This window comes from Mercenaria mercenaria, chromosome 18 (genome assembly GCF_021730395.1).
Source record: "Mercenaria mercenaria strain notata chromosome 18, MADL_Memer_1, whole genome shotgun sequence".
Classification (NCBI taxonomy): domain Eukaryota; kingdom Metazoa; phylum Mollusca; class Bivalvia; order Venerida; family Veneridae; genus Mercenaria; species Mercenaria mercenaria.
This window is the reverse complement of record NC_069378.1, coordinates 29,291,053-29,307,233: the sequence shown is the minus strand read 5'-3', so window position 1 is coordinate 29,307,233 and position 16,181 is coordinate 29,291,053. Positions and strand designations below refer to the sequence as shown.

At 33.0% G+C, this 16,181-nt stretch overlaps 1 protein-coding gene across 3 annotated transcripts in view; it reads right to left on the bottom strand.

Annotated features, from left to right (window-relative positions):
- Positions 1–10,313, bottom strand: part of LOC123537747 (uncharacterized) — a 52,604-nt gene extending 42,291 nt beyond the window's left edge. For 2 of the 3 annotated variants that reach the window (XM_053530391.1, XM_045321522.2), the window contains exon 1: positions 9,941–10,313. In XM_053530391.1, coding sequence (XP_053386366.1) covers positions 9,941–10,029 — 89 coding nt within the window. In that variant the 5' untranslated portion in view covers positions 10,030–10,313. Of the gene's footprint in view, positions 1–443; positions 4,598–5,678; positions 5,729–6,259; positions 6,315–6,814; positions 6,886–7,153; positions 7,268–9,940 lie in introns of those variants that run through there. The other variant, XM_053530392.1, reaches the window with a different exon arrangement.
- Positions 10,314–16,181: the final 5,868 nt, after the last annotated feature.

The window sequence follows — 16,181 nt, the reverse complement described above, 5'->3', positions numbered from 1 at the left end:
TTGTGATGCGCCTAGCTCAAAAAGTATTTAATATAAATTTATTAAACCTTGCGTGAGTCTTTATCATGATATGAACTTGCGCATCTCCTATTTTTCATCTGGGTCAGCCTCTATATCCAGAGTTATGGCCCCTGAAATAGTCAAAAATGCACATTTTCACCTAGTGACGCGCGTAACTCAGAAAGTATTACATATAAATTGATTAAACCTTGCATGAGTCTTTATCATGATATGAACTTGCGCACCTCCTATTTTTTGTCTGCCTTCGCCCCCCTATTTTCAGAGTTATGGCCCCTGAAATAGTCAAAAATGCACATTTTCACCTTGTGATGCACCTAGCTCAAAAAGTATATGATATAAATGGATGAAAACTTGCATGAGTCTTTATCATGATATAAACTTGCACACCTCTTATTTTTTGTCTGCCTTCGCCCCCCTATTTTTAAAGTTATGGCCCCTGAAATAGTCAAAAAATGTACATTTTCACCTAATTATGTGCCTAGCTGAAAAAGTATTTGATGTAAATTCATGAAACCTTGCTAGACTCTTTATCATAATGTTACCTTGCACACTTGGCATTCTTCTTGAGAATCTTAGCGCTTATTACAGAGTTATGGCCCTTGAAATAGCCAAAATAGTGGATTTTTTGTTTGTGATGCTCATAGCTCAAAAAGTATATGGCCTAGAATAATGAATCCTTTTCATAAAATGTTTGTTTAGGCTATACCCCATTAAGACTGCAAACATTTGAATTATTTCCCCTTATTTGTGACAAATGTACCAGTGGGGGGCACACCCTGTGTCCTACAGACACATTCTAGTTTTTAAATTTAATTTTGTCAGATCTAATCTGAAAAATGAGATAGCTATGAAACTTTAATTTAAATGTAAATGAAGGGCGTCTTAGCGTTGGAACCACCCTTTCTTATACAAAAGGAAAAGTACATACCTCGCACAACTATTTATATTTTAATAAATGTCGACAAAAGATATTTTGATGAAAATAAATAGTTGGCACTTAATCTGAATATTAAACGAGATTTTTAAAAAATATCACACAGGTGTTTAATATAAATGCAAATTGACTTTCTTTCAAGACATAACATTTTTTATCAATATCATTGATGATACTATTAACTTCACACAGTTTTTAATATAAATGCAAATTGAATTTCTTTTCAAGGCAAGAATGTGCTTTAACTTAAGCCCTCATTTAATAACGTACTGTTATTGATTTGATTAAATTCACGCAGTTCTATTGAAATGAAAAAATGAAATATCTGAAGACAACTTATCGTGGGAAACTACGATTCTACTTTTATACATAAGATATATTTATGTATCTTAGTTTCGGTTATTAATCCTAGTTATCCCTGATATACAGTAAAATATTAATGTTTGCAAATTGTACTTACTTAAAAACAAAAACAACTATGTTTCAAGAAATCTGGTTGGAGGAATGTGGTTTGTGTTGGATAGATAAACTTTTTTATTTCATTAATCAATGTGTCTGCAAAAATTTAGTCTGTAAAGACTGCTTTGGTTGTATTGATAAGTGTCCTTTTTGTCGACGCATAATTTCAAAATTCGACCAAAAGGAAACAGCGCAAGCGCAACCTTTCAGTTTATTCCTGGAATCAGATACATGTACATCAAAAATATAATGCCATTACCTGGGGTGTTCCCATCTTCATCATTAAGTCAGGATGATGCTAGAAAAGCTAAAAGGAACTGGAATTTTTGGTTTCAACGATTCCATGGAAGAGAAATTATGACAACGATCATATTCATCAACTTTTGAGAACTGGAAGATTTGACGATCTTAGTGAAGCTGCAATATGCGCTGACAAAACTGAAGCCTATTACTTTGTGTGAAGACAGTTGGAAGCATTTCAAGCATCTGTTTAAGACACATTTTCTATGTTATATACGATAACGAACAATGGTGCATAGACTCGATGATACTGACTTCCTAAATTTACTACAGTGTAGCCTACGGCTTCTTTTAGCTCTTTAAAATCTGTCCGGGTATTAAAGTCATTTCATCACTAAACCAGTCCAAAGCAACCTTCACCTACGTTGCGTAAAAAAATTAGAAGTGCAGAAAAAGCAGAAAATGGCATTCGTGAAGGTTTTACTACTAAGTCTGTCACTAAGTCTGCCCCTAAGTCTAGCAGAAGTTTTTCTGAACCACATCTGTAAGGAGGAGAATCAGTTATTGCAATGCCCGGGGCAGGGTAGAGAGAAATATGGATACGAGTTCTTGAATACAAACATCCGAAGGATTGCATGGACTGGGTCTAGCGAGGGAGTGGTACTGGATTTAAAAACTTACCAGAAGTGAGCCTCCTTGAAGTAGATTATGGCATAATTGAGTGTGATGCCGTTAACTTTGTCAAGGAGTTGACAATTTCCACACCAGATAAAACAGTACATTGCCAGGTTAGATTTCAAACATGTTTTATAAGTATGTGTGAGTATTTTGGATTTTTATCTTTGGTACGGTCTTGGGTCTTACGAAAGATCCTCTTTCCAGATTTTATTTGATTGAAAAAGCATATAAGTATGCTGTAACAACAGCTTGTACAAATTTGCTATCATTCACAGATTTTTTTTGAAAAATGAGATCATAGAACCTATTAGTTGTATACTCTCTTCTCATTAATACATATTCTTGGTGAATGTTCTGCATTTAGTAACATGCATTCTGTTATTATTCTTGTTGCGGGCTTTCAATGATCAAAGATGAGTGCATTTGTAAAAGAAAAAAAATTGTCCATAGCTGTTAGCTATACTGATTTTAAAAATCACCATCAGTTAATTAAAATTCATGTACAGAATCAGTTAATTAACATTCATGTACAGAATATGTTAATGTTCAGGAATATTTTTTAAACAGTATCGAACGGAGACGACGACTAAGGAGGCAGTTCAACAGACAGCTATGGAGACGACTAAGGAGGCAGTTCAACAGACAGCTATGGAGACGACTAAGGAGGCAGTTCAACAGACAGCTATGGAGACAGTTAGCCAGACCAGAACCGAGACAACTAAGGAGAAGGTTCAACAGAAAAGTCTTCAAAGAAGTACACCTCTACAGGCTTCTAATACACTAACTTGAAAGGATGAAATGCAAATATGAATATCATGATTTTAATGACAGCTGCTCTTTTAAGTACAGTGTTGATATGTTGGTTGTTCAGTTGAATATTGGTTGAGCTGGTGGCCAATACTGGTAAATAGTGCTCAGTTGAAAATTTTCATTAAAGGTGTACTGATAGTGCCTCCTGTATTACTCCTAGATATAAGGGTTGATTTTATAGTATAGTGTTGACATATTGGCTGTTCAGTTGAATATTGATTGAGCTGGTGGTCAATACTGGTTATTGCTGCCATATACTGGTAAATAGTGCTCAGTTGAAAATTTTCATTAAAGGTGTACTGATACTGTTTTATTATCAAGAAAATGCTTATTTAAAACTAAAAGTAACATGCATTAGACCTATTCAGTGGTCCATACTGATTGGAAAGTAAAATAGTGTGATTTGTATTACTCACAGATTGTAAGAAGCGGTTTTCACTGTCCAACCATGTCAGTGTAAGGTTTACCATAAAACAGATACAGTCAAACCTGTCTATAAAGACCACCCTTGGGAGAACCAAAATGTGGTCTTTATTGGGAGGTGGTCTGTATTCACAGGTTAAAATACATTGTAAATGTTGAAATGGGAAACAAAACATGTGGTCTTTAGAGCCAGGTTGTCTTTGTTCAGAGGTGGTCTTTAACACAGGTTTGACTGTATTCTCTTTATTAGATGGTAAATCAGGTATTCTTTACATTACACTGTAAAAAAACCATAAAGCCAATATATTCTTGTATGTTCATCTAAACCTTAGCAGATAAAAAAACAGAATGAAACTAGGCCCTAAAACAGAATGAAACTAGACCCTACTTACTTTTGAAATAGAGCCTTTGTTCTTTAAAACATAGACAAATTCTTGCATTTTATTTTCAGACTAGAAAGTGTAGAAAAAGAAAAACAAGATCATTAGATATAGAAATGAAGGCATCTGTCAGTTCTAGACTGGATAGACTTTCAGTGTCAGAGAACAGCTCAGAAGAAATTTTATACTTGGCACCCACCAGACCAGTTGCTAGATGCGTTGGAAAGCCGACAAGCAAATATGACTAACTTCTAAGGCATACATGTGCTTTACAACTCATAACCAGTTTCTGTTTTATCTTAGACTGTTAAATTTTGTTTTCAGTTATTGTTCCATTACTAAAAGATAATTGTTTTTTTCTTTTAGACTATCAACTGATCATTTATATCATCTTCATTATAATCATCCGTGCATTAGAAAACAGTATACATCAAGTAATTCAAGTCCTCCATCATTTCTTAATCCAAAAAGTTGAAAATGGTATACATCAAGTAATCCAAGTCCTCCATCATTACTTAATTCAGAAAGTAGAAAATATCTACAATGTTCTGTTTGAACAACAACAACAAGTAGATATCCTCAGCGCGAAAGGAGACCACCAGTCCGACTGAATTATTACTAACTTAACATCTTGTGCAGTATCGTCTATTTCCTGTAATGCAAATTCAGTTTTTCAAATAATGACTGTTCTTAAGTGTTATTTTTACATTGTTTAAAGTTTTATTGTTACACCGTTAAAATGTTACTTTTACATTGTTTAAAGTTATATTGTTACACTGTTAAAAATGTTCTTTTTACATTGTTTAAAGTTTCATTGTTACACTGTTAAAAATTCTAATAGTTACACTGTTAAAAGTAGAATTGTTATCTTAGTTTGTTAAGGTATTGGACCCGTAATAGAGTATCTCCTTTTTGAAGAGTGTTCAATTCCTACCATAAACCTACATTAACTGCAATTTTCAGGGGGGCGTAGGTTCAAACCCCACTGGGACCAAATTTTTTTCTCCATGTTTTCCTTTTTTCCTAGTAAGTTTTTACTTCTTTCAAGACTAATTATGGATGAATTGTACAAAAGTGGAATATTTTCATTTTATAAGCCATTTTTTTGTTGTTCAGTATGAATTTACCTCTGAATCAGGAGGGGTAGAGTTAGACATCTTTAAAAATACTGAGTTACGTGCGGTAAAAGTTCTCTATTTTGCCTTCATTCTTTAGATTACATATTGTGGAAGAAATGCAGATAGGTTTTACTATTGCCCCAAGGTTACTTTTGAAGGAAGTGAGCAAAATTCAAAACAGACCCACAGGATTCGACCTTAATTTTTCAATGTTGGAGTTAGAATTCTGTCTCATTAAATCTGTTTACTTGAGGCACCCTAGACAAAAATGATTTTCACAGTTTTATTTTGTGTTTTATAATTGTTTAACAATAGTTTGCTGTAATGAATTCTCTGCAAACGTTTTAGATAGTGGCCATCACATTGAATTTTGTCTCTTCTTGAGCGTGAGGAAATACCATAAATTATACAAAATTTACAAAAAACCGCACGGTAAAAGTTGTTTAAAATTTGCAACACAGTGTGAAACATGGTCAACTTTAAAAATATACCAAGCAAATGCCATTTTTTAAACATAACTATTAGGGGTCCAATACCTTAAATAATGTCTGTGAACATGATATTTTTTTAAGTATATTTTACATTACAATTTTACATTACAGTTTTATAAAGTACCTTATTAACTTGACAGTTCGTTCATCTAATTGCACATATGACTCCTTTGTCTAAAACATATACAAATCTTTGGGTTTGAAACAAAATCAAATAGACATGCTGTATTTTACATTTTATCTATATTGTAACTTTCAATCAAAGTATGTGTTTTTTTTTAAATTTATTGAATTTAGTAAATTGTTTCTTAAAAATCTACTTACAAAAGCAGAACTCTTACATTTCTTACATTTTATAGCTCTGTACTGTAACTTATGAACAAAATATGTTTTTTTTTAAAAATATTGAATTTAGTAAATTGTTTCTTAAAATCTATTTACAAAAGCAGAACTCTTACATTTCTTACATTTTATAGCTCTGTACTGTAACTTATGAACAAAATATGTTTTTTTTTTAAATATTGAATTTAGTAAATTGTTTCTTAAAATCTATTTACAAAAGCAGAACTCTTACATTTCTTACATTTTATAGCTCTGTACTGTAACTTATGAACAAAATACGTTTGTTTTTTTAAAATATTGAATTTAGTAAATTGTTTCTTAAAATCTATTTACAAAAGCAAAACTCTATAGCATATTACTGACCACAGCTCTTTTCAAGATATTGCCACTACTACTGCTGATTTGTCTGCTGTATGATCTGAAATACAAATTACAATTTATATTGAGTTTTGTGATTTAAGTATAAAGTTGTGTCGTGTACATATTGCTGGTCAATATATAATTTTGCTCAGGGAATACATGATTTTACTTAGAAACATATAGTGAAATTTTACTGCTAACTCGGGGCAAACTTCTAGTAGCAGAGAAATGTTCAAATTTATGGTTGTGAAACTTTATTGCTCACTCAGGATAACATTGCTGTTATTATGTACAAAGGTAATTTGATGTTATGTTAATTTTATTATGCAAGAAAAAAGGTAATTTCTGTTATGATGCTGCAAAAAGGTATTTTGCTGTTATGTTGATTTTATATTGCAAACAAGGTAATTTGCTGTTATGTTGCTTTTTATTATGCAAAAAAAAGTAATTTGCTCAATTTTACTAAAATGTGTGTTTACTGTTATGAACAAATTAATAAAACTTGTTAATAATGGTTTCTTATGTTTTCCTTATAAGTTGAACTTTAAATAAACTTACCTCTCCATAACATCTACCACTTCATCCACCTTCACATGAAGACTGTGAATCATTTGGAGAAGATTATCTACCTTCAATAAAATTGAAAATCAATATGTAAGTCTATATTTATCATGTGTCAGTTACGCTTTTACAGAAATAACATTGGGATCATTTTGTTTGACTTCAAACAAATAAAAATACATGACAATACGTAACACTTGGGGAAAGTCTATAATGGAGTCATGGTGTCAGAAGTATTGTTCAGTTTCAATGCGTTGATGAATACGTTGACACTTAGCTTACTGAACTTCACAATTGCTTTTGATACTTATGAAAAATGTTGAAAGAAAATATTACCTTTTCCTTTAATGGCGCAACATCTTCCGCCATTTTGTTATACATTCTCTCTGCATTTTCGTGTAATCTTATTAGGTCCTGTGCTCTGTCAAGTTGTCGTTTCAGAGCTACATTCTGAACAGAAAGGTTATACACATAACACACATAAAAGCAATCTCGCTACGTATAAAGTTTATACAAATTAAATGTTCAAAAGGACTAAAAGCACTCTTAAGTACTTAACATGATCAGAGAAGTTGTTAGTTACTAGAGGAATATACACATTCAATACTAACCAAGTACTGGGACTTAGTATTACATGCATAAGAAAATAACACAGGAATTATTTTTATTATGTTTGTCATGCTGGTATAGGTTATAAATCTAACTATACTAAGCCGACTGTCAAACACCGATACTTTTATACTTTTCTATTTTAAAGTATAATCTGTTACAAAGGAAAAATATGTAATAAATACCTTTGTTCTAACTCCTTCTGCTTTTCGACCATTTGCACGACCGAAAGCCTATAGTCCACTAAAGATCCAATTAAAGAATTCGTTGTTGTATCATTAAAAGTCATTTCTGTATTCTGTATGACTTGACTTGTATTAGTTGAAGGAATGGTATGAGAGTGCGCGAAAACAGATTCTTTTTATAATGAGCTGTTTGGAGGGGTGGACAAATTAATTAGGAAAGAAATGTTGAAAAACCTGTTTACAAGTGGTAAAAATATCAAATGTTAGTATCATAACTATACAAAAGAAAACAAATTTCCGAAACCGACGGGGAGGTATGATAATTACATTCTATATTGATACAAAGTTTTCATCTCAAATTTTTGCAATGATATGAAAATTAAAGTCTTTAATTGAAAGCTGCGTGAATGAATATATATATATACGTAACTTCATATCTTCAATCTTATGATTAAGCAGAAATATACAGCAACACCCTTAATAAATGTCATTTTTGACCTATATCTTTGGTAAACAACATATTTTCTAAAACGAATCTTAAAGGACATGTATCATATTTATATTAAAAAGACAGCAGAGGAACATTAACCCTTATAGGACACTAACCTACCCATATTGATTAAAAGAACGTTGACTTAAGGAAAGATAGAACATTTGCTTTCACGCATTTATTTAAAATTAAAAAGTCCTTTAAAATAGTGCTCTTTATAAGTCCGTTTTCAAGACGCAGCTTGGAGTAGGATGTCTTAAGATAACCACTTTTTTCCTCAATCGAGTTGTTACTAAATTCAATTATATCTAGGTGGGTGAAATGATACAAACTTTGCGGTTTTCTTGTTGAACATGAAGCTCAACTGATCATAATTTTTACTGACTGATTACCCGCTCTAGTCACTACGCTACTTTTACTTTTGAATACTGCGCCGGGAACAAAACTTGGAGATTAACTTTTGATGACTTCAGGTAGCCTTGTTTCATTACAGCTTTGTGTGCTTTATGTTTAGTGATGGATATTTGAAACTAATGAATTAATATTGTTCCTTTTATTATCCATATCAATGCAGTGCACACATGTGTACGCATTGTACTCTGGTTAAATGAAAGTACTAGATTGAAAAGGTGTCTATTTAAAATGTGCAAAAAAAAACAAAACAAAACAAAACGAAGTAATGCTATCCTGCGTTTAGTGGAAAAGGCGTCCTTGTTCAACTCATTAACGATTCTCTTTTGCAAAAACACACACGCACACGCACGTACACACGAAAATGGACGGTCGGAGGTACTTTTACCCTTAGGAGGTTCTTTGCCCCTCCCAGTATTTACCTACTTACACTTTCGTGTCAATAAGATAAGATAAGATAATTATCTGACGTTATCTACCATTGGCTGTGCAACTAATCAGGTGATCAATAATCGACTTGTACTAAAAGTTACTTTTTATCCAAGTCAATAAGAATATTCAATTATTAATGCGGAAATGTAACATAAATGACTTCGACACTGAAACATTTGCCAGTTTAATAACAATATGGCGTTATTATTTTATATTTTCAAACTGTAAGATCAATTTAAACGTTTATATATTTGACGTTTTGGATGAGAATTTGTTAAAAGATTTTCAAATGATAATCTGTCCACTGTAACTTAATAGGCTAGCTCAATTCAAACCGGTTATGCAGGGATGAACAAGAACAAAGCGAAAGCTTTGTATAATTTGTTAATATTTACATTCACTATGCATTTTTTATGGAAAGAAAAAAAGCGTCTATTTTCGTATAAACTACATTGGTGTAATGATTTCAAAGACGGCTGGCTTCATTCACGAAAAACATGAACAAATCTTCGAAAATTCTTTCAAAATAGGACGCCTTAATTAAAACAACAATAACAAAAAATAACAACAACAAAACATTAAATTATAGCTTAAACTTTTTTTTCTCACGGTAACGATTAAAACTGAATCCACTCGACTGCATGTTTTTTTCATTGACTACGTTTCAAATCTAACGATATTTTAAATAAAACCAAGGAACTGTATTTTTCATCGGACTGAAAGTGGGCGGGTCCTTTTGGCTGTTATATTTAAATGTTGAAAGGTTCAATATCCATACATTTATTTTGATTTTCTGGTATTGCTGGAAAGAAAACCACTTATTTTTGTTGCAAGCTACAATAAAAATGTAAATTAAGCATTGGTTAATATTTTATGCATTTATAAATACGGGTATAAACCATATTGAAACGTTATGGCAAACATCCAAGAATCGATAGCGCGATTCATGGATTTTCAAGAAATCCCAATATATCTTCATTGTAAAAACAAACAAACCTGTGTTTAATTGCGACCCAAGCAGAGCAACACACTTTGTCGTGATCTTTACAAAACATATCAATCAACTTTCCATGTGGACTGAACATCTCTCCGTCGGCATGGTTATTCCAGTTGTTTTGTCTGTACTCCGTCCGCTTTGTTCGGTCTTATCTAAAACCTGGTGAGATCTTAACGCCGGAAATTTGTTATGTTCTAGCAGACACTGAGCACAAAAATGCGATCCACATTCGACACAGAATTTATCCGCTTCTTTTGTCCTTCCGGACTCCGAGCATGGAGTACAAGAAGTGTTTAAAATCTCCTCTGAACCCGTTTCAACAGATATTTTGAATATTTGATCGGTCGCCATTTTGTGGTGGTATTGATTTGTATTTTGCATTGCACACTTTAAAGCGCAGAAGTTTAAAAAGCTCTACATTTAAATTGTCTTGTTACGTATCAAATTACGCATGGAAAACTACTAGATCTTTACTATTATATGAAAGAAATTTTACTTTAGTTGAATGTTTACCCATCCAAAAGATTAATTAATATATTAGTAGTGGGTAAAATCAAAATTATGCATTAATGTGACTGAAATTTTTAAGTTTCGATTTCATATCTTTGTGCGTATTGGTTTTATGCATATGTAAGCAAGTACCTCATAAACATATGTTATCATAAAGCCAGTAACTTATAAACACATATGTAATCACGTGGCCAGTACCTCTTTAACATATGTAATCATGAAGCGAGTACCTCATAAACATATATAATTATGAAACCAGTACCTTATGGATATATGTAATCAGGAAATCAGTACCTTACGAACATATATCTTATCATGTGGCCCGGACCTCATGAACATGTGTTATCATGAACAGGTACCTCATAAACATATGTAATCACGAAGGCAGTGCCACATAAACATATGTTATCACAAGCCTGTACCTCATAAACATGAATTCATGGAAACATTACCTTATAAAAATATGCTATCATGAAGCCATTACTTCATAAACACCTGTAATCATGTAGCCAGTACCTCATCTAGCCAGTATCTTTGAAACATATGTAATTATGAAACCAGTACCAACGTCACCAATATAATTGAGACCGATAGATCTGTGAAGTAGATAATACTGGTATACCATCTAGCAGTTACACAAAATGGAAACAAATATCATTAAGAAAAAGTCTCTTTTGGTTTAAATATTGCAATAGCTGCAGGTTATTGGCTTGCCAATGCAATTGCAATTTAGGCGATTTTATTGTTTTATTGAAATCGGCTAATTATTGAGAAATAAACCTTTTCTGCCTTTAAATATCAAATAGATCTCGCTCTGATTGGCCAACGGTTTTATTTAGTTTAAATCTAATGGTCTTAATGTATTGCATTTTGATAGGTTTATGTATTTCCGAATTCAAGTTTTAATCTAATCAGATTTGTTCACTCTGTATTTTTTTTTGTTATATCACGTCTTCTAAAGGACTGTTTACACCAGATTAGAAGTGACGTGGAGTAGTCCAAAATGCAGTTCCATCTTGTTGATGAAATATGGTGTTATGAGACATATAAGGACGTGGCAATTTTATTTTTGACTTAGTTTTATTGCTTATTGTATTGAGAAAAGATCTAGAACACTTTCATTTTGTGACATAGTAATTCGAAATTTCGAGATACGTAACTCGAAATTTCGACTTAGTAAATCGAAATTTCGACTTAGTAATTCGAAATTTCGAGATACGTAACTCGAAATTTCGAATATGAACTTTTGACGACCCGACGCCTTTTTGACCAAGATGGTTAAATACCTATGGTGGCTGATTTCTGCCGTTTCGTGTTGGCGTGTTGGCGGGGCGAAAACACGACAACACGAAAACTCGACAAAAACCTAATTTGTCGAGTTTTCGGGGATTTCGTGTTGTCATTTCGGCGGGGCAAAAACACGAAAACACGACACATTTTACGCGAAAACTCGACGTTTAGAGGGCGCCGACACGACAAATTTATCTGTCGAGTTTTCGTGTTCAACTTGGCGGATATAAATATGTTGTGATGGCGCCCTTTATTTGTCGTGTTTTCGTGTCGGCGGGGCGAAAACTCGAAAACTCGAGAAATTAGGTATTTGTCGAGTTTTCGTGTTTTCGTGTTGTCGTGTTTTCGCCCCGCCGACACGACAACACGAAAACACGACAAATTAGGTATTTGTCGAGTTTTCGTGTTGTCGTGTTCTCGCTCCGCCGACACGACATATTAGGTATTTGTCGAGTTTTCGTGTTTTCGCCCCGCCGACACGACAACACGAAAACTCGGCAAATTAGGTATTTGTCGTGTTTTCGTGTTGTCGTGTTTTCGCCCCGCCGACACGACAACACGAAAACACGACAAATACTTTTCAGACATCTCTAATAAAACATTATTCTGAAGCCAGTAGCAAAGGGTTTTAGAAGCATTTTTCTTTCTATTCGAACGAACCGTCCATTCAGAATTTATTTATATTCACTAAAGCTGCATTAGGAGATCTGAGATTATAAAACAATACAATAATATATCAGATGTCATGTCAGTTATCGTTTTAAGAATACAAAGTGTATGTATAACAGACCCGGTTCCAGAAATATTTCATTGCGGTGCGGTGAGCGGCAATGGCGAGCCGAGTCGGGTTAGGTACGGAAGGGGGTAACCCCTCATGTTAGGTAGGTCAGGGCGTGTCCGCCTGGAAATGTTTGAAATATATGAATAAAATGGTGGCCCCTGCTGCATTTTTTGAGTCCAAATTTTGAGGTACGGGGGTTAACCCCCTCCTGACAGTGGAATCACAGGGTCTCTCCCAAAAGTTAAAATGACCAGCCTACATACCAAAACCATGATAATAAGTACAATCAAACGTCTTGTTAGACATTTAGAAAGTTTGAGATAAAAAATAATATTTGGGAGGTGTTTGTCACGCGTTTTATTCATAGTCAAACGTATTTTGGCAATGATACAACATGATGTCATAAATACTTAAACTTTTTGATTTGCACGATCTTATCTGACAATTGATAAGTATATCACGTTTATTCTACAATACTTAAAGACTTGAAACAATATGTGATTAATCATCCATTCACCTGTGAAATATTAATGATTTTAACCTTTTAAGATCAGATTGTTTTAAAATGCAATGCCACTTATCGAATTCAAGCCACGGTATGTCACACCTTTGCTAATATATTACAGTACGTTGAGCCACATAGAGCCTTCTCCGGTAGTTTTACTTTCGTTTGTAGCTATTTTAGAAGATTTCCAAACATAGTGTCGACTTGGGGCGTAATACGTCAGTAAAGGTTGACTCGTGGTAAGTCGATCAAACCCTGACTAAGTTGAGTAATTAAAACAACAAAAAGCAAAAGATGGCCTTAACTCACGCAGTATCAAACAAATACGTTGTACTTTGCCAACCCAGCTGTATAAGTGAAATAATAATTAAGGTAGTATACACATTTGATAAGACGGAAGTCATGATGTGATGTCAATATTCCGGATAAAACCAGAATAAATCCTGAACCCGGCTTACGGAAAGGAAAACCATTATGTGTATAAGTCTGATGCTGTGTGTACATTTATAAAAACGGCAACATTACTTTCTGCCAAAATTGTTGACACATGAAATGATTTCAAATGATGCCTTCAAATCCACTTTAGATTTCCAGATCTCTTAAAGTATGCACGCAATTCGTTAAAAACATGCACACAAAACTTTTCACTGGAATACATGGAGCATATAATACTCGAAGTGTCGATTTATAATTGTGAAAAAAAAAAACCCGTTCTATTAGCAAAATGCCATCAAAACTATTTACCAATATGAAACCTTGTGTGTGGTCCAGTCACATTCTACACTGTAGAGAATATGATCCGAACGAGCAGAACTACCTTTTAAGGATGCAGTATACAATTTAAATTTGCGCATGTCCAATCGGAAACAGATGTTGAGAATTTACGACAATATTAACGACAAACAAATGTGATGGTGTCTTCATTCTTCATCGCAGCATCTGAACGCGAAACAATGATTTTATCAAACGACAAATTACTGTTTTGGATATATTATGCCTAAGGTAACGAACAAGCATAAGTTTATAGCAGCTAAAATATTGAATTACTTTAAGCAATACGAATTGCTACTGTACAAGGTATCCTGCATCATTAAAGACGCGCAGCAGAATAACTGTAATCTACCGTGTTTCCATGATAGTAATTATACATGATTTGCACAGAAAGATTGAGAAATACAATATTTACCAGTGACGTTTCGAGGCCAAGACGTGTGTTTACTATCTAAATGTTTTGCTGAAAAGAAGATGTAGCAGAATGCAAAGTACTTGATGTATTTGGTTTAAATGTAGACCACACCTTGTTTTCATGGTATAAGATTTTTATTCAGCTGTATTTTTAAAACATTTAAATATACAGAAAAACAGACTGACTAATTAAAAAAGCTAAAAATAATTTGAAAGCAAAACTGTTAAAAGACAGTAACTCAGAGAGGGCCCTAAATTTTCAACCTGTCATAAAGAAGTATAGCTGTATTATAACTTTCATGAAGTGTATATGGGGGAAAAGCTAGGTCTCTAAGTTGTGATATGTCTTTAATGAATACAGACTGAGGAGTTCAAATTGTAAGTCGTTAAAAGTCGTGTAGTGCATTCTATAAATTTTAAATGAAATCATGCGAGAAATAATTTTGGCAGGTGATATAGTACGTTGATTTAAAAATTAGATAACATCATTAATGCACCTTCACGGCTGTATCATTGAACATAACGATGACATGCAGACATTGTCTAATACAATCTAGTACGAACCTCTCTTAACCGGAACCTGTAAAAAGCGAATCCTCCCCAATCTGAACAGTTTCTTTATGTATAGAAGAAGTGTTAATGGCAAGTGAGATAAACATTTTTATATCAAAATCTGTAAAAATGAAGACATTCAAAATTTTCATCTCCAGGGTGAACTAGTAGATTAAAAATGTCTTTTATAAATCAGATATACCAAATTTTTTAAATTCTATTTTTAAAACCATATATTTACATTCTTCCTATTTGTTCCATTGGAAAATATTAACATTCTACCTATGTTATTGCGTACATTTTGCTTGAACCGCTAGAGTTACGTTAAAGTGAAGAAGTGCCGCTGTTTTGACGACGGCCGAACGTAGTCTTTAGATGACGTCACAGTTTTGTCTGGCTCCCAATGTTCCAAGAATGTGCCTATAAGGATGCCATTTTATTGAGTGCCGTTTTACTTATTATTCACAATTTCGTGATCTCCTAAATTCATTTATCTGTTTTAATTTTTTGACATCCTTAATTCATTTTAATGAAATTTTATTTTAAATACTCTGTGTGTGCATATTTACGAAAACATGGGACAAAGACTGACATTAATTATACATTTAACATAATCACCCACTCAAATAAGGGTACCAGTATGAAAGAAGATGAAAGCATATAAGTGTATACGGAATATAAGAAACTAACGTTTTCGATACTGTATGTCTTAGCCTGAAGTTAAAAATAGATCAAGTTCCAAGGCATAATGGAGCGTGTAAGGTAACAGTGATAACGGGATGCCACTCGGTTATTCACAGGATCATAAGTGAATACTTTTTTGATGATCTGGATATGGCGTAAAAATAGATATGCTTATTGGTTGAATTATTGATGTAATTTGTCTGTTAAGCTACATAGATTAGTGTACCATTTAACCATTTAAAGCGACTCCTTCAAGTATTTTTGGTTGAAAAATCAATAAAATGTTTGTACTGTGAAAATGATCTGTGGTACAAAATTATTGACATATGATTTTGTAAGATGTCCTAATAAATAACCAAACATTTTGTGCAGAAGGGAGTAAACCATAGACAAGCTCCTACACTATGATTTTTTTTTTTTTTTTATTTTTAAAATTGTGAATATAGCCAGTCAATATCCTATGTCCAATATCATAATTATATTACAATCAGTTTGTCTCGGAGGAAATTGCATTTGTCACTATTACATAAAATATTTATTTTTTACAGAAGTTGATTTTTTTTGACAAATTCTTTATTATCAGTCTAGTGGCTAGTTTAAGTAAACCTATGCAACGCTTTTGAAATGTTGGAAGAAATCAACAGATTTCTTGCTTATACCAATATTTAGCATTTATTTTCACTTATATTACATGCCAGACTTAATGGAAATGGACATTTTGAAATTTTTACTC